General features: G+C 39.7%; 1 protein-coding gene across 1 annotated transcript; it reads left to right on the forward strand.

Annotated features, from left to right (window-relative positions):
- Positions 1-435: 435 nt before the first annotated feature.
- LOC116327229 (procathepsin L-like) lies at positions 436-4,636 on the forward strand. Its single transcript, XM_031748755.2, has 8 exons — positions 436-520; positions 783-898; positions 1,035-1,177; positions 1,303-1,491; positions 1,585-1,776; positions 3,568-3,730; positions 3,830-3,935; positions 4,138-4,636. The coding sequence occupies exons 2-8, from the start codon at positions 799-801 to the stop codon at positions 4,235-4,237; spliced, it is 993 nt and encodes a 330-aa protein (XP_031604615.2). The 5' UTR covers positions 436-520; positions 783-798; the 3' UTR covers positions 4,238-4,636.
- Positions 4,637-23,094: the final 18,458 nt, after the last annotated feature.

The raw sequence follows: 23,094 nt of genomic DNA on the forward strand, positions 1-23,094 counted from the left end.
TACAAAATAGGTTGGTGGTCAAAGTAAAATTAAATAACTTAACTTGACCATGTCTCTTAAGTGTGTATTTTTATGATTTTACATTATGTATTTTAAGTATTTCAAAAGATTGCAGATTAAACTTGTTTCATTCGATTAATATATCAAATGAAATTGTTTGCACTCAGCTAGCTTAAACTACTTTCATTTGACATAAGGTAATTTAAAATCAAAAACAGAGCATTCAGTGATATCTCTCAAAGCTCTGTACAACTATGTCAAATCATACAATAAAGTGCAGATTTGGTGATTATGCATCAAAAGAATGACTCGTGACACTTAAATTAACTAGCTTTGCTGTTTTTGTTAAATAAAATGTTCTCATGTGATCCTCTTCTTAATGTATAGCTCCACCTCTTTTTATATCTGACATTCTTTCTGTTTGTTTACGAGCAGCTGGAATAGCTGTAGTCAGCTATATAAGCACTCCTCCCATGTGGTTATACTTCAGTCTTCAGGACAGACGCAGACACTGAGACAGGTAAGTAGCTACAACACAGATAACATGCAGACAAATGTAAATACACATTTTAGTGTTGTACCCATGAAAAGAAAAAACAGAGATTTATTCATTTGAAAACGAGAATTTAAAAAAAAAAGAAAGAAGGAAATAGAGTGCATACTGCAATAATGGAAAGCGACATCCAACATCATGACAGAAAGCATTTTAAAGCTGATGTTGGAAACATCAGAAACAAGCTGTTTAGTTTCCTGTAAGTCAAAAGGATCTGTGTCTGTTTCAGCTTGTTTTTAGTCAAGATGAAGTTGCTTCTAGTTGTTGCTGCTGTTCTGGCTGTATCCAGCTGTGGCTGCATGTCTCTGGAAGACATGGAGTTTCATGCCTGGAAGCTCAAGTTTGGTGAGACAGTAGATCTCTTCCACTCCATTTTTATTTTAGCCTTTTGCCAAATGCTTTTAATAATGTTTGGCAAGATTTGTAATTTTTTCTTTTAATACTTAATGATGATATTTAATTTTCCTTTTTTAACTGACAGAAAAATCCTACGACTCTCCATCAGAGGAGACTCAAAGGAAGCAGATCTGGCTCAACAACCGTAAACTTGTGCTAAAGCACAATGCTTTGGCTGACCAGGGTTTGAAGTCCTTCCGCCTTGGGATGACCTACTTTGCTGATATAGTATGTGCAGAAAAAGATGTTGTTTTGGTTTTACCCTTCAGCATTTATATTTTCATCAATATGTTCAGTTGCAATTTTACATGGCATTTGGCAACAAAAATCTCATGAATGTTGTCCCTCTTTAGGAAAATGAAGAGTACAAAAAGCTGGGCTGTCTTGGCTCCTTCAATGCCTCTCTGCCTCGCCGTGGTTCTACCTTCAGACGACTGCCTAAAGGTACAGTCCTGCCTGACACTGTTAACTGGAGGAAACAGGGATACGTCACTAAAGTCAAGGATCAGAAAGAATGTGGGTCCTGCTGGGCCTTCAGTGCAGTGAGTATATTGGAATTAGTCTTCTTCGTTGCTGTAAAGTGGGAAACTTTGCTCGACTGTTGCTTTTTAAAAATTGACTCATTCTTATTACAGACTGGTGCACTGGAGGGTCAGCACTTCAAGAAGACAGGAAATCTGGTGTCTCTGAGTGAGCAGCAGTTGGTGGACTGCTCTCGTAAATTTCGCAACAATGGCTGTAAAGGAGGAAAAGCGAACTGGGCCTTTCAGTACATTCGATACAATGGAGGTCTTGACACTGAGAAGTCCTACCGTTATGAGGCTAAAGTAATACGTCAAAAACATATCACACCTGATTTCTTGTTGATGTAAAGCATAGTATGTAAATCAGGTAATATAATTGTGATTATACCTTCATAATCAGTGATGGAAAAAAAGGGCGTTCAGTAATTAGTAATCTAATGAATTACTATTCCGGTCGTTACAACGCTGTAACCATTACTAACAAGAAAATGTGGTTGCTCACGCGGTACTATTTTTCAACACACAGACAGTTGAAGCTGTCTCATACTATACTATACTACTATACTATAAGCGATGTTTTTTCCTGAATAATATTGTCATGTTTAAAGCAGGAAGAAAAGATAAAAACAGCATCTTCTAAGGAAAGCGCTAGAAAACACTCTCAACTTGCGAGCAAACACAACCCCCACCCCCTTATATTGGTGGAAACATTTACCATGTCGACCAATCAAAAAATTATATGGCAACATGGCTAGGGATGCACCGATCCCGATACTGGTATCGGGTATCGGTGCCGATACTGTAAAATGTGTGCGTACTCGTACTCGTAAAAGTCAACCGATACCATGAACCGATACTAATGCAGCCCGGATGGGAATTTGGTAGTAGATACTCATAATTCCCATGGACTTGAACGCCACATAAGGTGTTCACAGTTCACAGAAGAGAACGGCATGGAGAGATGCACGAGGTTAGCTGAACCAAAGTGAGAGACTCGGCTAGTTTTACTGAGGTTAACTTGCACAAAAGAGTGTGTGACTAGAAAGCTAACCGTGTGAGAGCTTCGCAACAGAGTGTGGGTGAAGTGACTTTTTGTTTCAACGGTCGCACCACCGTCCGTGGAAAACTGTGTTTCCAGCCATGACCGCCGAGGCTAAAGGCTAGCCCGGACTGCTTGGCTGCGCCACGGAGGCAGCTGCTATGGACTGTCGGAGAGCTGGACAGTGACTGGCTAACGCGCTGTAGCAGAGACAGCATCGGGTCCGCAGGGGAGTGGATTTAGTGTGGGACTGGTGAATGGCGACCTACCGAGCAACGGAACTGTAAGTCAGACTTTTGTGCTCTTACTGGGGAGAAGAGGATTTTTCTCCATCGTCCGTGAGCAGCAAACAGGCCTGCAACAAGTGTGAATGTGAGTGTGTGTGGCGCCCATGTGTGAATATTGTATGTTTAGTGGATTTATATAACGTGTTTTGGAGTGTATATTAGTGAGTCACTTACCAAAAGGTGATAACATAAGTTGGGTTGTTTAATATAATTTGAAAGGGAATTATTTCATTTATACAGTGTATTTCATTTGGTTAAGGAATTGGAATATCATTTGAGTTTAAAAAAGGGATGTGTTGTACAGTATTTGTCTCTGCCCTTACGTTCAGCAAACGTTTCGTTTGTGTTAAAGAGTTGTGTGGGGTCGTTTCTTTACTACCGGTTAAGTTTAACTTGTGTGTGGCAGAAGTATCGGTTTTTGTACTCGGTATCGGCAAGTACTCAGATCCAAGTATCGGTATCGGATCGGTTTGAAAAAATTGGTATCGTTGCATCCCTAAACATGGCATTTGGTTGTTTAGGAAGAGAGGGAAGTTTTAGCAGTGATGGCAGCGAGAGAGCGAACACTTTTTTAAAAGTAATGCAATAGTTACTTTTCTTAGTAATTAGCTACTTTTATAACATTGTAACTCAGTTACTAACTCAATTACTTTTATGAAGAAGTAACTAGTAACTATAACTAATTAATTAAGTAACTTGCCCCACATAATTCATAACATGTCAGTACAGTAAAGTTTATAATGAATTATGACATTTTCTCTCAATTAGAATAGAAAATGCCATTACAAGCCTGATTCTGTTGGTGCCAAATGCAGTGGTTATGTTAATGTGAGTCCATCTGAAGATGCCCTGAAGGAGGCTGTGGCCACCATCGGACCAATATCTGTGGAGATTGATACTTCTCGTGTGTCGTTCCGACTCTACCATTCAGGTGGAGACACTGAAACACTTTGGGGAAAATGCCTACAAAAATGACCTCAAATATGAAAAGAAATTGGTTTTTATTATACTTAGTCTGTTGTTTTTCCAGGAGTGTATGATGAACCTTGGTGCAGCAACATACACTTGAACCATGCTGTGCTGGCTGTGGGTTATGGTACTGAGAATGGACATGACTACTGGCTGGTCAAGAACAGGTAAAAATCCACATATAATGGTCATATTAATTCATGTGCTTCACTCCTTTTATCATCTACTGAGTGGTGATATAAAGCTACATAAAAGCATATATTTATGCGTCCTAATCAGAACATTATGTCTTTACATGCTGTTGAACTATTAGTGTGAACAAAACTCATTCTTAGCTGCTAAATATTGTTAATTTGTTTCTTTCTGCAGCTGGGGTAGTGGATGGGGAAACAAGGGATACATTAAGATGACCAGGAACAAAGGCAACCAGTGTGGGATTGCTACTGAAGCAAGCTACCCTCTAGTCTGAAGAAGTGGAAGCAAACTCATCTGGATCTTTTTTCTTCTGCTTTGACCAAAATTTTGTTTAAAATGCCATTTTAACATAATGAACTTCTGCGCATTTAAAATATGTGTGCATTCTACAGTTTAATCACTGTGTTTTCTTTAAAAAAAATAATTAAATTAATCAGATTATATAAGACAGTATCTTATTGTTCACGGTGTTAAGCGTCTCTTTTCCCTGGTTGATAATGAATGGAATAATTTTATAGAGACTATAAACATATTTTCTTGTGTGTTTTCACTGGTGGTTTAATAACCATGAGGTGGTTTTAGCATTAGAAACTGGTCTTTTAATCAAGCCACTATTATACAGACAGAGATATTCACAGTGTTGGGAAGGTTACTTTTAAAATGTATTCCACTACAGATTACAGAATACATGCCCCCAAATGTATTTTGTAACGTATTCCCTGACGTTACTCAATGAGAGTAACGTATTCTGAATACTTTGGATTATTGAATATATTATCAAGTTTTTTACAACTACATGAATGTACTATTTCTGTGTGATTTATTATTATTACTGAAGGCTACTCGCCATAGTAATACCAACTACATTTTTAAATCTTAATATAAAATGAGTAACAGTAGGGTAGACATTAGGTAAGGCTGCACTTTTTGCTGCAATCTCGCATAGAAAATAGTGATGTGCGGATCGATACTGAAATATCAATTCCTCCGATACCAGTCATTTATGTTCTAGAATCAATTCTCATAATAAAATATTGATATTTTAGTAATTTAGGGTAAATTTGTACTTTATCATTAACAGTAACACAGTGGAAAGAAACTATATCATTCAGATTGTCTACATTGGAAGGAACTACTTCCTCTTCCGCCTTTCATAGTCACGTGCGAAATACGGCTGTATAAATGTGTCGCAGCCCCTGGCGAGCGCACTCACAACAATGGTTGAGCATAAATGGAGTCATGTGCGGACATATTTTACCTCCACAAACAGCCGAGACGTGGTTTGCGATACATGTGGCAAGAAAGTGAGGTGTTGTGGCAACACCACTAACCTTGTCAAACGCCTCACAGTAAATCATATCACACAGAATATGACGAGTGTTTGTTGAGGCGAACTGAAGAGGAGGAGTGGACAGGGACAGGTGCTGCTAGGGCGAGACAGACATCTCTTTAGTGCTGCAGGCAGGCAAGGTGTTTAAATAGCGCAAAACTTCAGTTTTTTTATTTCTATATGATGAATTCTGCATTACTAAGTGATAAGAACAATTAATCTGATGTCCTGTAATCATTATGACACTATAATTTGAGATACAATAAAAGATACAATAAATAAAATAAGTTTTCGTACAAAGTATCGGTATCGGATCAGTATCGTCGATACCACCCTGAATTTTACTTGGTATCGGATCGGAAAGGAAGTCAGTGGTATCGCACATCACTAATAGAAAACTATTCCGCGCGTATATAAAAGAGGTCCACGGCTATGAACCATAGTAAAGGGACCTCTGGCTAATACGTTGGGTTCCGTGTCAGGCTCGTAGCCGAAAACTAGCTTTACTTTTTCGTCTGGGGGTCAACTTTGCTAGCGAGAGACGGAGAGGCGTTGAAAAGCTGCTCCAACGGAACTTATGGTTTCGGAAGAAAACACGAACACAGTGTACAGTCGAGTCTTAATAGCTTACTTACAACTGGACTCTTCAGGCATTCTTTTTGGCTGCAGTGGTTATTATTATATTTACATGCTTCCAGCTCCTGTTTCTGGTCGGTACCAACTCGTACTTTTCGACTCTTCTTTTTCTCCATCCCTCGCGCTCACAGACACATAACGGGTATGGCAGTCCATTCTCCCTGCAGCACGGACTACACTGCCCATGAGGCTACATTCTTTAGGGCCTGTAATACTCTGCCTATTGCCTTCATATTAAATCATTTTTTGAATAATAATTTAAAAAAATATTTCTTCACGTCATTATGCAAGGGGTGACATGGGCCGGGAGATTGAGACACAGGCATTAGAGCTTCTTAATGCGTGTTTTGTTTGGGATTCCACCGCCGTGGAATTACCAAAAATAGAGAGGGCATAGCCTAACATATGAAACATGAAAAGACCGCCATGTAATCCATTTATTTCAACAAAGTAACTGTATTCTGAATATCACCTTTTTAAACTGTAACTGTAACACAATACAGTTACTCATATTTTGTATTTGAAATACGTAATGCCGGTACATGTATTCCATTACTCCCCAACACTGGATATTCAGCAACTGTTGGGATGACTTTCTATCTTGTCTTCTGCAGATTTTTGATTCCCCAGAGAATAAAGTCAACTGACTGGTTAACCCTTGGCTTTTCCTGTAGCAGCTCCATGGATTATATAATCCATGGAAATGTTATGTTTCACTGAGAAATGTCTCAATAGTTATGAGAAAATCATCATGAAATGATACAGTGATATTCAAAACAGCTAAGTAATCAGAATCAGAATCATAAAGACTTTATCCCCAAGGGGCAATTTGGGTACAACAGAGCAACATGACGTTGAAGATAAGGACAGGGCATTAACAGGCAATAAGAATGAGATAATAAATACACAGAATATACAGTATATACACAGTTTTAAAATTACACAATTTTAAAATTAAAGTGACTGAATAGGTGAATAAATAACTGTAAGTGACTAAAAGTGAATAAAGAGTCGGCAGTATAAAAGAGTGTAGAGTAGTTTGTTTCTGGTGTGGGAAATGGTCTTATCGGCTGGACTTAAAGAGCAGAGTGGCTTTGGGGACAAAGGTGGCTCTCCTCCTCTCAGTCCTGCAGGAAATGCAGCGGAGGCATCGCCCAGAGGGGAGCCATTGAAATGCGGGGTGAAGAATGAGAGAGGGGTCATTGATGATTTTGGCTGCCTGTCTAATGGCCTGTTGGCTGAAAACCTGCGCCAGAGTTCTGACAGGCAGGCCAATGATTTTAGAGCACACTGATGCAGTGTGCTACTGTCTGTTCCTGTTCTGAAAGCTGAGGGAGTGAAACCAGCAGGTAATGAAGAAGGTCATGATGCTTTCCAGGAAGGCATAGTAAAAAGTCATCATGATGGGTGTGCTCCTGAGAATCTCCTCTGTGTTGGCAGAGAATTTCAGGAGGTTGTCAAAGATGGTTCCCAGGTATTTGTACTCCTCAACTACCTCCACTGGCTTCCCATGGATGGTGGTGGTGACTGAAGCAGCCAGATCCCTCTGCCTACTGGAGAAGGTCACCACCATCTCTTTGGTTTTGCTCACGTTCAGTTCAAGATTGGAGCTGTCACACCACTCTAACAAACTCCTGAAGAGCTGGCCCGTGGTGTTGTGAAGGGCCTGACAGCACTGACAGGAGAACACAGTTGGGCTGTGTGGATCTGCAGTCATTGGTGTAGAGGATGAAGAGCAGGGAGGAGAGCACACAGCCAGTGGAGGTGGAACGGAGACCGGAAAGGGAGTTGTTGATCTCAACTTTCAGAGTCCTGTTGGTCACAAAGTCCAATATCCACAGGATTAGCTGATCAGTGATCTCGCAATACTGTACACCACTACATACGCTTTAGTGATTCATAACACTTTCTAAATAAGCTGAGCTGCAGCTCCAACTTTGATATCTACTTACTTAGACTTTATAAATGATACCATGAACCTTTTATGAATTATATTATTAAGAATAAATGTTTACATCTGTATTTATAAATTACATACATATGTATAGTCATATGAAAATGTTTGTGAACTTCTCTTAATTTTTGTTAATCATTCGCTAAACAAAATATATATTAAAACCTTTTAATATATGTCATGACTTATGGAAATAGTATTATTTCAGCAGAGACATGAGGTTTTTTGGATTAACAGAAAATATGAAATATGCATTATAACATAATTGGACACGAGCATACATTTGAGCACCCAAACAGAGATTTTACATCAATACTTAGTTGAGCCTCCTTTTACAAATATAAGAGCCTCTAGATGCCTCCTATAGCATTTCAAGAGTGTCTGGATGGAGGTATGTTTGACCATTCTTCTATACAAAATCTCTCCAGTTCAGTCAAGCTGGCTGCGGAGCATCGAAGGCCAGCTTCAAATCATCCCATAGATTTTCAATTATATTCAAGTCAGGGGACTGTGATAGCGATTTCAGAACATTGTACTCTTCTCTCTGCATGAATGCCTTTGTAGACTTCGAATTGTGTTTTGGGTAGTGCTGTCAAAATTAACGCGTTAACGCAAATTAATCCGCCATCACGGTCAAGGCGATTACATTTTTTAATGCAATTAAAGCATCTGGAGTGCAGAATGACTCAAAATCCCTGAAATGTTTCTGTCAATGCATTTCGGGCAGTTTGTCCAAGTAGAGTTACCTTCGCACATGCGCAAATGGGCAGTTGCTCTGGTAGTGACGGGCAGCTGAACCAATCAACTCAATATGGAAGATGATAAACGCACATTGGCCCTCTCGATAGGAAATTTGAGTATTAAAAAAATAACAAAACGGAACAGTTGACGAACATAAAATATTATGCACATTGTGCAAGAAGGAATTTTCACCGAAGCGCTTCCAGCTTAAAATATCACATTGACACGAAGCATAGGTTAGTCCGGGATGCTGCTAGGACCTTGGCTAATGCGTCACCCAGCTTGCGACAAACCACTCACGGAGCATCGGGGACTCAGTAAGTCTACCTGGGAAATATTCACTGACACAATTGCCAAGTGGATTGCAACAAACTGCAGACCTATTAGTATCGTTGAGAACACGCGCTTTACATAGCTTTGGTTCCTCGTTTCAATGACTTGAAGTGCCTCCCCAAGTGTGACAGAGAGAGAGAGAATGGATAAATGTTTGTAACAAACAGTTTTTTTTGTTAACATGAATGTTTTAGATGTTCAATAAACATGTTAAGTGTGTATATTTTCCCTTTTTTCTCGAGTCTGTTTGCTCATGCAAAATGAAATTACTGAATAAAAATGAATGACATTTAATCATGATTAATCGAAATTAATCCACAGTAACCCTGTGATGAATCAGATTAAACATTTTAATTGTTTGACAGCACTAATATATATTATATATTAGTGTATGTTGAAGAAAACTAATCAAATTCTCTTTGAAATTAAACATACATTCTTTGTGTTTATTCTGCATTTTCTTCATTATATTGCATAAATGTCAGTTACAAGCTTAAATATAAAGTTGATCGAATGTCATTGCAACCAGGCTATTGATCAAGTAATTGCGAATCAAGATTAGTTACAGAAAATTGTGCGATTAATTAGCTAATTTTTTTTAATCTATTGACAGCACTAGTTTTTTGGGTCACTGTCTTGTTGGAATATCCAACCCCTGCATAACTTCAACTTTGTGACTGATGCTTGAATATTATGCTGAAGAATTTGTTGATATTGGGTTGAATTGATCTGACCCTCGACATTAACAAGGGCCCAGGTCCCTGAACTAGCAACACAGCCCCACTGTCATGGTAGCGGGTCTGCGACCCAGGGTTTTTGTGTGTTTTATTTATAATCTACGATTATTGTTATTCATGGGTTTTGGCTCCGCTTGTAATATATTTAGTCCTAGGATTTTGGTTTCTGGTACTTTGCCTTTCTCATGTTCCTCGCAAGTAATCAGTATGAAACAGTTACATGCATTCAAATCCTAAAAATTACAAGGGTGCCCAAATTTTTACACAACTAGTTTGTTGGTGTGCTGTCTGGTTTTTCATTAGCTCTAACAAGACCCAAATAAATGCACTGAATGTGAATGACCATTTATTATTATTATTATTATCATCATTATTATTATTATTATTATTATTATTATTATTATTATTATTATTTTATTTAGATGCAGGGTCAATGTGGCATATAGTTAATGCTCTTTCATTAGCCACAAAAGCTACACTTTCTTCACTGGTTTTCTCACCAGCATCATTTGAGGAACACAAGTATGGGCAGGACTTTGTGTCATCAGAAACTTAATCAATATTTAGACTAAGTATACTTCAGCTAAAGAAAAGGAGAAGCTGAGGACTGATCCACCAACCTTAAATTTGGAAATCAACTAAATTAAAATTTTGTTTCATTAGCCGCAAAAATACCAACTTCCTCAAAATAACTCGCTTAAGCAATACCTTGCATAAACAATGCTGATGACATGCTGTTTTAATGAAATAGCATCAATGTAATGCTATTTCATTAGCCTAAAGTGCACTGGCTTCCTCAATTTTTTTGCTTGTGTTCCTCAATTGAAGGTGGTGAGAAAACCAGTGAGGCAAGTGCAGCTTTTGTGGCTAATGAAAGTGCTTTAAATATATGCCACATTCACTCTGCTTATAAATAAAAATAATAATAATAATGATCCAGAACTTTGTGCCATCAGAAACTGAATTAAATTTGAATTTGAATTGCTCAAGTTGAATAAAAACTTCTAAAACTGAATTTGAATTAGCCTAATTTGAAATTCAATGTATTTGTTTGAAAATTATCATCACTAAATTAAAACTGAATTTTATATTTTGAAAATGAATTAATTTGATTTGAAATTGTATTCCATCCTTTTTTAAATTTAGCTTTTGAATGCTTTCAGTTTCACTGCTCACTTTTCAATTTCAGTTCAACAGTTCAGTTTTTGGTTCATACGTCTGGGTCCTTCGTGAAAGCCGCAGAGTAATCGAGTGCCGGTTAATAGAGATACGTTGTACCTGCGGACCTACAGCATCTTGAGCTGGAGCAGGGAACAGATTAAGTATTTAGAAGTCATTCATCATGTCAAATGACGGGCAGATAAACTTTTAGGTTGGTAATAAATGTATTACCTGTATAAGAAAAAGCAGCATGTAAACAAATGATACCCTAATAATAACTCTTATGCTTATTGTTAGCTAAAAATGCTAATATCATATAATTTCAAACAGAGGCGATCCAGTAATGCTGCACTAATGAATTAGACTATTAAATTTAGCTAAAGTTATTAAGTTAGCTAAAGAGTTGGGATGCTGTGTAAGACATAAATAAAGCTAAAATACAATGGTTTGGACATGCTTTTGCACATCTCCCTACTGTAGGGGTGTCTGCAAGCATATGTGGCTCTGAGAGAGTACAAGATGACAACTGTGAAATACTACTAGAAAGAGTCGATCATATTTGTTTGTCAAAGCTGAACCCAGGGCAAACTAAGCTAAATTAGCGTTTTCAGCTAACAGCTACAATTAGCACAACAGTTACTGTTAGGCTATCATTTATTTACATGATGCTTTTTCTCATACATGTAACCCACTCCTGGGTAAGTACACCTCCCTCTAGGGAGGAGCTGGACATGAGTGCAAATAATCACAACACACAGAAATTTCAGTTAATTGTGACTTTAGTTTTAAACAGTTAACAGTTTCAAAACAAAAATAACAACCAGGGCCCTTTACAAAATAAAATGAAATAAAATAAATTAAAATAAAATAAAATGCATTGTCCTTAATTATTGGAATTGTCCCTTTGAAGGTACTTTGTTAGATTGCAAACCTTATATTTTAGTTTGTCCCTAGTTCCTTTGTTCTGAGTTTTCTAGAGTAGAGGGTCAGTCAAGTCAAAGCACAGATCAGGTGAGGGAATGATCTGTAATGATCTGTCAGTCAGCAACTCACAAGCAGTGTTGGTCAAGTAACTTGAAAAAAGTAATCAGTAACTAATTACTGATTACTTCCCCCCAAAAAGTAATCCCGTGATGACTGATTTTCAAAGTAACTAAGTAATTAGTTACTTAGTTACTTTTTAAAACACGATTTACAACCTGAATAGGTAATAAAGCAATAGATCTTTCAGCCCAATTCTACTTTTTCTGCATAATCCATCATACAAAATTTAATCAAATGAAAAAGTCTATTTTTAAAACTTGTTTCATTAGTTTTAATCTTTTAACTTAATGCATCAAGCAAAAATTAAATTATTTGCAACATTCTCTGACTGGAAGAAATTTGTTTAACATTTAAACCTATTTTCTGCACATTCCAGCATATAAAATAAAATAGTTTTTGTGTTTACACTCACTCTTTCAAATAGATGCAAGTAAAACACAGCAGAAAATAAATAAAATCAAAGACTCAGCGCTCCTGTTGCTCTATTTTCACCTGTATAGCACTAGATTTACTATCCTGCGCAAATTTGCGTAACTTCCCTAAACCCAACACCCCCTAGAATTACTGGCTTTTTTATTTTCTGGTGCAAGTCCCGAGGTGTTAAGCACCCCTGCTGAGATTTTCACAGGTCGTCAGCTTGTTTCTCCTACAGCTTTTGTTGTGCAAACCACCCATTGTCCTTCAGGCCTGGCACATTTGCATTTGCTCACTCAGAGTTGCTCAGATCCAAGGCAGGCCAAACCTCTGTGTTACAACTTTCAGAAATGCCTGGTAGAAATGCTTCAACTTACTCATGAGATTTTGACCACATTTTTTGCGGAAGTCACAACTATACTGAATGCACGACTGTTGTTGCCAGCTGCAAGAAAAGGTTCGTTTCAAAGTTTGAAACACTTTGAAATAAAACAGACTTGTGTACCCATATATTGTGAATGTCTGTCTTTTGTATGTAGGTTGTAAGACAGAGGTTTGGCCTGCCTTGGATCTAAGTAAATAAATGCCAATGTTGCACACACACACACACACACACACACACACAGCAAATCTGCATTTATTTGTCCCACAAGTGGAAAATCTGCATTGTCATTGCAAAAAAGTGGACAGAGCACAGTATAGAAAGTGCACTATACAAACAATCTGGAAACATAAATATGGACACGTGTATTCAAAAATATTGGTGTATGTATACACACACACACACACACACACACATATCTATCTATCTGTGTGTGTGTGTGTGTGTGTGTATGTACACACACACACACACACACACACATATATATATATATATATATATATCAGGTGATCAGGTACCCTGCTGGGGTAATAGGCTGGCCAAAGGAGGAGATAGAAGCCACTGACATCAAGACAAGAAAGCTCCTTACCATGCATGGAGGGTTTCACCCCAAGTCCAGCACCCTGAGGTTGTACGCTAAGCGGAAGGAAGGGGCCGGGACTGGTGAGTGTCAGCACCACAGTCCAGGATGAGACAAGAAACATCCACGAATACATCACGAAGATGGCCCCAACTGACAGTGTGCTCAGTGAATACCTCAGGCAGCAGAAACCCAAGAAAGAGGAGGAAGGCGAGGAACCATCATGGAAGGACAGGCCCCTGCACGGTATGTACCACCGGCAGATAGAGGAGGTGGCTGATATCCAGAAATCCTACCAGTGGCTGGACAAAGCTGGACTGAAAGACAGCACAGAGGCACTAATCATGGCAGCACAAGAACAAGCTCTGAGTACAAGATCCATAGAGGCTGGGGTCTATCACACCAGGCAAGACCCCAGGTGCAGGCTGTGTAAAGATGCCCCAGAGACAATCCAGCACATAACAGCAGGGTGCAAGATGCTAGCAGGCAAGGCATACATGGAACGCCATAACCAAGTGGCCGGCATAGTGTACAGGAACATCTGTGCCGAGTATAACCTGGAAGTCCCAAGGTCAAAATGGGAGACGCCCCCAAGGGTGATGGAGAATGACCGAGCTAAGATCCTGTGGGACTTCCAGATACAGACGGACAAAATGGTGGTGGCTAACCAACCGGACATAGTGGTGGTAGACAAACAGAAGAAGACGGCTGTAGTGATCGATGTAGCGGTTCAATGACAGCAATATCAGGAAGAAGGAACACGAGAAGCTGGAGAAATACCAAGGGCTCAGAGAAGAGCTCGAGAGGATGTGGAGGGTGAAGGTAACTGTGGTCCCCGTGGTAATCGGAGCACTAGGTGCGGTGACTCCCAAGCTAGGCGAGTGGCTCCAGCAGATTCCGGGAACAACATCGGAGATCTCTGTCCAGAAGAGCGCAGTCCTGGGAACAGCTAAGATACTGCAATGGGACCCTCAAGCTCCCAGGCCTCTGGTAGAGGACCCGAGCTTGAAGGATAAACCGCCCGCAGGGGCGTGCTGGGTGTTTTTTTTTTTTTTATATATATGATATAGATGTGTCTGTGTGTATAACTAGACTTTATGCATATTATATAACGTGTGGCTATATAAATATATGTACAACTCTATGTATATATGTTTATGGCCAGGCATCCAATGTAGTGATAAGGATTGACAAGATCTAACATTGCATATGAGAAATATTGCACATAGAAACTACCATGGTGTATAGTACGCTGCAGGTAAGGAAGGAAAGTAGCTTTGCAGGGAAGGAAAGAATGGTCCAAGTCAGGCCAAACCTCTGTGTTACAACTTTCAGAAATGCCTGCCGTATCTATACAAAATATCCCACACATTGACTGACCTGCAAATATAAAAGACACACATTCACACCTTCCTTGACTCTCAGCACAGATCTTCCATTGTTCCATCGTCACTGTGTATGTGTATGTGCCACTCCCTCACATACACAGTGACGATGGAACAATGGAAGATCTGTGCTGAGATCTTCCATTGTTCCATCGTCACTGTGTATGTGAGGGAGTGGCATTGCTTGCCTACAGCACAGTGCTGTGCATAAAAGCAGACCGACCCAGGCCGGAGAATCATTTCTTGTTCGCATTTCTGAGAACGCACATCAGGATGGCCTCCGTATCACTGCCACGCAGGAAGAACCTCTCCACGCAACAGGCTTTGGCCTTACTTCGGGAAATGGATGAAGCAGATTCTGATGGAGGAGAGGTTTCATTTGTCCAGCAGGCCACTGATACCTCCTCAGAAGAATCTGAAAATGAGATGCAACAAGAACCCAACATGCCTCCACGGAAGAGGCCCCGTGGTACTGGGAAGCCCAGCCAGAACCACACGGCAAAAGATGGCACTGTGTGGGTTGAGGAGGACATTGGAATGCCCAGTGCAGAAGCAAATTGTTCGTGCTTCACTGCGCAAGCTGGACCCACAGAGTCTGCTAAGGTTTGTCACTGCCATATTAGATATGATATTTATATAAACCCATTTAGAGTGAGGTTCATGTAAATTTACCATTTTCTATTTGTTTATCTTCCGACAGCATAAAGTTACAAGTGTGCTCCAAAGCTTCCTTTGCCTGTTAGACGTGGGAATGCTGCAGACCATCAGAGAGTGCACGGTACATCAAGCCCGCAGAACAGAGCCGGACTGGAATTTGGCAGTTCATGAACTTATGGCATCCATTTCAATCCTGTTTGTAAGAGCAATCATGTGTCCTGTTGGTGCCATTGTGGATTGCTGGTCAGAAAGTTTTCTGGTGCCACTAATCAAAGAGACAATGCCCGAGATAGATTCATTTCAATTATGCAACACCTTCGATTTGATGACAGGGACACGCGGGCAGAACGGGTGAAAACAGACAAATTTGCAGCGATCTCCGACATCTGGACACGCTTCAACGAGAACTGTGCTAAGAGTTTCACTCCAGGGGAACACATGACCATAGATGAACAGCTGTTCCCTACCAAGGTTCGTTGTCCATTCACCCAGTATATTGCAACCAAGCCAGACAAATTTGGGATCAAGTTCTGGATGGCCACGGATTTGGACACCAAATATGTCTGCAGTGCATCTCCTTACTTGGGAAAGGACCCCAGTCGTCAGAAGGGAGAGAGGCTGGCAGAGAACGTGGTCATGAAACTGATGGAGCCGTTTTTGGATGATGGAAGAAATGTCACAACGGACAATTTCTTTACTTCACTGTCACTGTCGCACAGACTGCTGCAGCGCGCAAAACAACGTTACTGGGCACGGTGAATAAAGTCCGGCGTGAACTTCCTCAACTTGCAAAAGATACTGCAAAGCGAGAGGTATTCTCCACTTCAGTGCTTAGAATTGGCAGTGTGTCCTTGACAATTTATGCACCTAAAAAAAACAAGACTGTGTGTGTTCTAAGTTCCATGCACCAAGACGTGACGATCGGTGACGGCAGAAAGAGGAAACCCAACACGATCACAGACTACAACCACATGAAGGTGTGTGAATGTGTGTACAATTTTACACCAGTGCTACAATGTTTTCTGATGTGTGCTATACAGGCCTATAGAAAAACATATACTCATGACTCTCTCGCTCTGCTTTTACAGTGTGGTGTAGACGTGTTGGACCAAATGGCACGGATGTATTCTGTAAGATCAGCAACACGCAGGTGGCCAGTAGCGGTTTTCTACAATATGCTGGACCTGGCGGCAGTGAATGCCTACATTTTGTACAAGGCATGTACAGGGTGGACAGGCAAAAGAAGATTGTTTCTGCGTCTTCTAGCTCAGCAACTTCGTAGCCGATTCATGCAGCACAAGGAAATCTTAGCACAGAGGCAGGCTGCTGCAGCTGCTGTGCCAGGGACTGTAAAGACAACGCAGTGCCAGGTGCAAGAGTGCAAATTTCCCCCCTTGTGGGACTAATAAAGGTATATCAATCAATCAATCAATCAATCAATCAATCAATCAAGAGAGCTGCAACAGGAATCGCAGCAGATTTACCTGTGCAACATGTAAGAAATTCACCTGTGCCAAATGCAGGGATGATGGACACTGGGTCTGCAAACGCTGTAAAGTTTGAAACACTTTGAAATAAAACAGACTTGTGTACCCATATATTGTGAATGTGTTTCTTTTGTATGTAGGTTGTAACACAGAGGTTTGGCCTGCCTTGGATCTGAGTAAACAAATGCCAATGTTGCACGCACACACACACACACACACACACACACACACACACACACACACACACACACACACACACACACACACACAGCAAATCTGCATTTATTTGTCCCACAAGTGGAAAATCTGCATTGTCATTGCAAAAAAGTGGACAGAGCACAGTATAGAAAGTGCACTATACAAACATTTCATATATATATATATATATATATATATATATATATATATATATATATATATATATATATATATATATATGTATATATATATATATGTGTGTGTGTGTGTATATATGATATAGATGTGTCTGTGTGTATAACTACACTTTATGCATATTATATAAGGTGTGGCTATATAAATATATAAATATATGTACAACTCTGTGTATATATGTTTATGGACAGGCATGCAGGCAGGTAAGGAAGGAAAGCAGCCTTGCAGGGAAGGAAAAACTTGAATCTCTCATGGTTAGGGGTTGGGGGAGGGTGTGTTTGCACAACAAAAGCAGGAGAACAATGGAGCTGAAGACCTGTGAAAATCTCAGCGGGGTGCCAAGAGGTGTTAAGGTCGGGGGGAAATTACGCAAATTTGCGCAGGCCAGTAAATCTAGTAGTAGGGACTTGCACCAGGGAAAAAAGGCTCAGTAATTCTAGTGATAGCAGGAGTGGGGCAGGTGGAGGTTTACCCTGGTGAAGGTGTGTCGCAGCCGTCATGTCATTGGAAGGATCCGGGAGTTTCTGTGTGAATTTCACATTCCCGTGGCAGCGTACTCGGTGCTTGCTCAGAAGTTTAGGGGGTTTTTTCGCTGTAAAAAGAAGTTTTCTTCCCACGCAGTGAACAGCGGACGCTAATTTTTTATCACTTTTTACGGAATCAAACTCAAAGTAAGGTCAGTACTTCCACACTTTAAACGCTGCACGGTCATATGCTCTCCCGCACTCAATATATTATCCATTGTTGATCTGCCCACACCTGTTGCCACCAACGCCGCACTCGCTTACGTCATTGTCATGAGACACTCTCGCAAAAAAATCACGGTTTTAGTAACGCAGCATGCTTACGGGAAAGTAACAGTAATCTAATTACCTTTTTTGCAATAGTAATCCCTTGCTTTACTCGTTACTTGAAAAAGTAATCGGATTACAGTAACGTGTTACTTGTATACTGCCCATCTCTGCTCACAAGTCTAGTGAAGTTTCACGCCTGGTGTATTTATAGTCTAGAATGCACTCTTTTTGTCGGTTCACTGTTGCCAGTCGGGATGACTGGTGGAATCCTACCAGAAATCACACTGAAGATCACACTGGGAGGCTTGCCAACAATTGGAATCACTGGTCTTTCCTCATGGCGCTTATAGCTCACTAAAAGGCCTGACCGAGACACGTGGAACCTCTGCTGATTTCGGCAGCTTTTTAACAACTTTTTGTCATGGTCCTGGGTAATTTTGACCCAGTGTTCTTACTTCTCTTGTGTTTTTGTATTTTGTTCATTATTTACTCCATGGTTCCTAGGTTATTCAGTTTAGTTTATTAGATTTCCCCTCGTGTATTTACCCCCTGTGTCCCTCTCCGTGTATCTGTGAGTTCCCATGCCTCATTTCTCCTCCTTGTGTTTTATTCCATGTTTTCCCCAGCCAGTTATGTCTGTGCTCTCCCCGTGTTCACTCTCTCTCTCCTGTCCACATCTCTGTGTACTTCCTGTTTTACTTTGATAGTCTCCCGTAAGTGTAGATCACGTTGTGTTGCTCCTGCCCTGTCTTGTTATAATTATTAGTATCAGCTGTGTTCCCTGTGTGCTCCCACATCTCTCATTATGCTTCTGTGTATTTATGTCCGCGTCTCCCTCAGTTCTGTGTCGCATCCTCCCTCATGACTGTGTGCCCCTCCGTGTGTTTCCTAGTGAGTTAGTTCCTTTAGAATCTCCCAGTTTAGTTTTGCATTACTTTGTATCGCCTTTTCCTTCTTTCAACAATAAAGCTGTATTTTGAGTTCAGTCCTGTTTCCTGTGAGTTTGCGATTGGGTCCAATTCCTGCCTGCCACACAGCCGGATTATGACACTTTTACGAAGCTTTGCTTCCGTAACCGAGGCAGTTTCTGCTGCTAATCAAGATAGTGTCTGCTTTTTCTTTTTCCTTCGAATGGCTGGTAACAACACACCATGTTAACATACAACTTCTGGTAAACCTTCCACAGCAGGGGAAGTGTGGAACTAAAACACATTTTTTTACATCATCACTTCTTGTGACAATAAAATAAAACAAATAAAAGAACAATCCATAACTAACCAAATCACTTACAAAGCTTATCTTATTTTAACCCGTTTCTCCAGCTGGGTTACATACAGGTAATACATTTATTACCAACCTGAGAGTATATTCGCCGGTCATTTGACATGAAGAATGAATTCTGAATACTTAATCTGTGCCCCGCTCCAGCTCAAGATGCTGTAGGTCTGCTCAGTAACACTGGGTTCGCAGGTACAACGTAGCTCTATTAAACGGTACTCGATTACTCTGCAGCTTTCACAAAGGACCCGGATGTATGACCCCAAAACTGAATTGTAGAATTGAAATTGAATGGTAAGCAGTGAAACTGAAGGCATTCAAGAGCTAAATTTAAAGGATGGAATACATTCATTTTCAAAATATAAAATTCAGTTTCAATTTAGTGATGATCATTTTCAAACCAGTACATTGGATTTCAAATTAGGCTAATTCAAATTCAGTTTTAGAAGCTTTTATTCACTTTGAGCAATTCAGATTTAATCTGAGCAATTCAAATTCAAGTTTAACTTATTCAAATTCAGTTTCTGATGCCACAAAGTTCTGCCCATACACAAGCAAGGCATTTGAGGAAGCCAGTGTGTTTAAGGCTAATGAAATAACATTTCATTAATGCTATTTCATAAAAATAGCATTTCATCAATCTTGTTTATGCAAGGTATTTTGGCTTGCTTAAGCTAGTCATTTTGTGGAAGTTGGTATTTTTGTGGCTAATGAAACTAAATTTTAATTTAGTTGATTTCCAAATTTAAGGTTGGTGGATCTGTCCTCAGCTTCTTCTTTTCTTTTGCTGAAGTATACTTAGTCTAAATGTTGACACCCGAGTTGCCATAAGATGTAAAAGCCATCACTGTAGTATTTTAAAATGCTCTTTCATGGGCACCGGTTTAGCTCAGTGCATTGAGCAGGCAACCACATGCCAAACGGCTGAGAGCGGCTGTCCTGGGTTTGAATCTGACCCACTGGCCTTTGCCGCATGTCTTCTCCCTTCCCTCTCTGCTCCCACTTTCCTGTCCTTTCTTCCCTGTGCCTAGCAAATAAAGCTTAGAAAGTGCTTTAAAAAAAAAAGAAAACCTCATGTTACATGGGTTTCTAGCCTCCAGTGACCTTCCAAAACCCTTGCTTTCCATTGTTTCTTCTCGTTCTCCCTATACAAGTTAAAAGGAAAATAAAAAACACCAGCAAACATTGCAGCACATAGGGCTATTTGACATTATAAAGATGGTGCCAAGTTAAAATTGATGTTTTACCTTTTTTCTTTCACAAACACAGTGAGAGAACTACAAAAACTTCAGTTCATGTGAATGAAGAAAAATTCCAGTGAAATACTTTTTTTTATTCATATGCAAACCCAAATTGGAACACAACAGAGTTAACAAGCTGTTCTTATTAACTATAAGCTGCAGGGAGTGCGAGTGGACCATCAGCTGTCCTCGTGGATTATTGACTACCTCACCAGTAGACCCCAGTATGTGAGGCTGCGGGACTGTGTGTCTGAGGTGATAGTCTGTAGCACGGGGGCCCCACAAGGAACAGTATTCGCCCCTTTCCTCTTCACCCTGTACACTGCGGACTTCAGTTATAACATGAACACTTGCCATCTCCAGAAGTTCTCAGACGATACCGCCATTGTGGGCCGGGTGTCGGAGGGAAACGAACTGGAATACAGGTGGGTCATCAATGACTTCGTCAGCTGGTTTAAACAGAACCATCTTCGCATCAATGTCAGCAAGATGAAGGAGCTGGTGATTGACTTCAGCAAGAAGCCACCCCCTATTACACCAGTGAACATCCAGGGTTTGGACACTGAAACGGTGGAGGAGTACAAATACCTGGGTGTTCACCTCAATAGCAAACTGGACTGGTCCACGAACACAAATGCACTCTACAAAAAGGGTTTAAGTCATCTCCACCTGCTGAGAGGAAGACTATCTGCTATGACTGGTTGGGGGTGAGGGGAGGAAGATAGGATAAAGACACACTGTGGAAGAGAGACAGAGATGAATACCAACTAATCATTAAATGCGGTAAGAGAAGCACTAAGTGAAGAAGAAATGTTTCAGTTCATCATGGGAAGGCCCAGGCTGCTGTGGGCCTAGTCATAATTACTGGACAATTCACCTGATCCAGCCCTAACTGTAAGCTTTGTCAAAAAAGAAGGTTTTAACCTTAATCGTTAAAGTACAGGGGGTGTCTGTCTCCCACATCCATAATGGGAGATAGATCCGTTGGAAGGCTCTGCCTCTCATTTTACTTTTACACTTTATAATCTGGGAACTACAAATAAGCTAGCAGTCTGAAAGCAAAATCCTCTATTGGGGTGATAAGGCACTATGAGGTCTATAAGATAAGATAGCTCCTGATTATTCAAGACTTTGGATGTAAGGGAAAGAATTTTAAATTTGCCTGTTAGCCAATAATGTACCCTCCCACTAGAACACACTGTCTTCCCTGTCAGTCCCTGTCAGTACTCTCACTGCAAAATTTTGTTCTAGTAGAGAACCTGTTCTCAACTGCCATCCCTATCTATGAGTTGTACCATTTCCACTGATGCTGCAGTTAGATTTTGATATATGCCTCGAAGACAATACATAATTATAAATATGCCTTTAGCAGAGCTAAAGTGAATATGTCATTGTAAGATCAATATATCAAACTTTGTTCAAATAAGCCAGGGTCTCTAAGCCATCTCTCTGGAGGGTAAACAAGGGATGAACAGTTTCTTTTAATGAAAAATATAACTGCCATTAACAGAATGGTGCTTGTAAGTAAAACAACATAAGAGAGAATTTTTCCAGAACTTTTCAACTTTTCAAACCAATGATGCGTAATCATGGTTGCATTATCCAACTCTCTTTGTGGTTACAGTGGCTTGCAAAAGTACAAAAGAATTCAAGTTACAAAATAGGTTGGTGGTCAAAGTAAAATTAAATAACTTAACTTGACCATGTCTCTTAAGTGTGTATTTTTATGATTTTACATTATGTATTTTAAGTATTTCAAAAGATTGCAGATTAAACTTGTTTCATTCGATTAATATATCAAATGAAATTGTTTGCACTCAGCTAGCTTAAACTACTTTCATTTGACATAAGGTAATTTAAAATCAAAAACAGAGCATTCAGTGATATCTCTCAAAGCTCTGTACAACTATGTCAAATCATACAATAAAGTGCAGATTTGGTGATTATGCATCAAAAGAATGACTCGTGACACTTAAATTAACTAGCTTTGCTGTTTTTGTTAAATAAAATGTTCTCATGTGATCCTCTTCTTAATGTATAGCTCCACCTCTTTTTATATGTATACATAAATGATATTTTTGATGTTTCTCAAGTACTTAAACTCATACTGTTCGCAGATGACACCAACATATTTTTCAGCAGCGATGATTATACTGATCTTGTAATGATCGTAAACAGGGAGCTAAAATTATTAAAAAAAATGGATGGATATAAATAAATTATCATTAAATATAAGTAAAACTAAAGCAATGTTGTTTGGTAATTTAAAATATAATATAGAATTGCCAATTATCATTGAAGGTGTACCAATTGATAATGTGAGTGAAAACAAATTTTTGGGAGTCGTAATTGATAACAAAATTTCATGGAAACCCCACGTCAACACACATAAAACCAAAATTTCCAGAAGCCTTGCAGTTTTGAACAAAGTGAAACCATACCTTGATAAAGATGCACTTCGTACTCTGTACTGTACCCTGGTCCTTCCATATTTTACATATTGTGCGGAAGTGTGGGGAAACACATATACAAATACAACTAATCCATTAGTTACAGTACAGAAACGAGCACTGCGTATTATTCA

The sequence above is a fragment of the Oreochromis aureus genome, linkage group 19, assembly GCF_013358895.1.
Source record: "Oreochromis aureus strain Israel breed Guangdong linkage group 19, ZZ_aureus, whole genome shotgun sequence".
Classification (NCBI taxonomy): domain Eukaryota; kingdom Metazoa; phylum Chordata; class Actinopteri; order Cichliformes; family Cichlidae; genus Oreochromis; species Oreochromis aureus.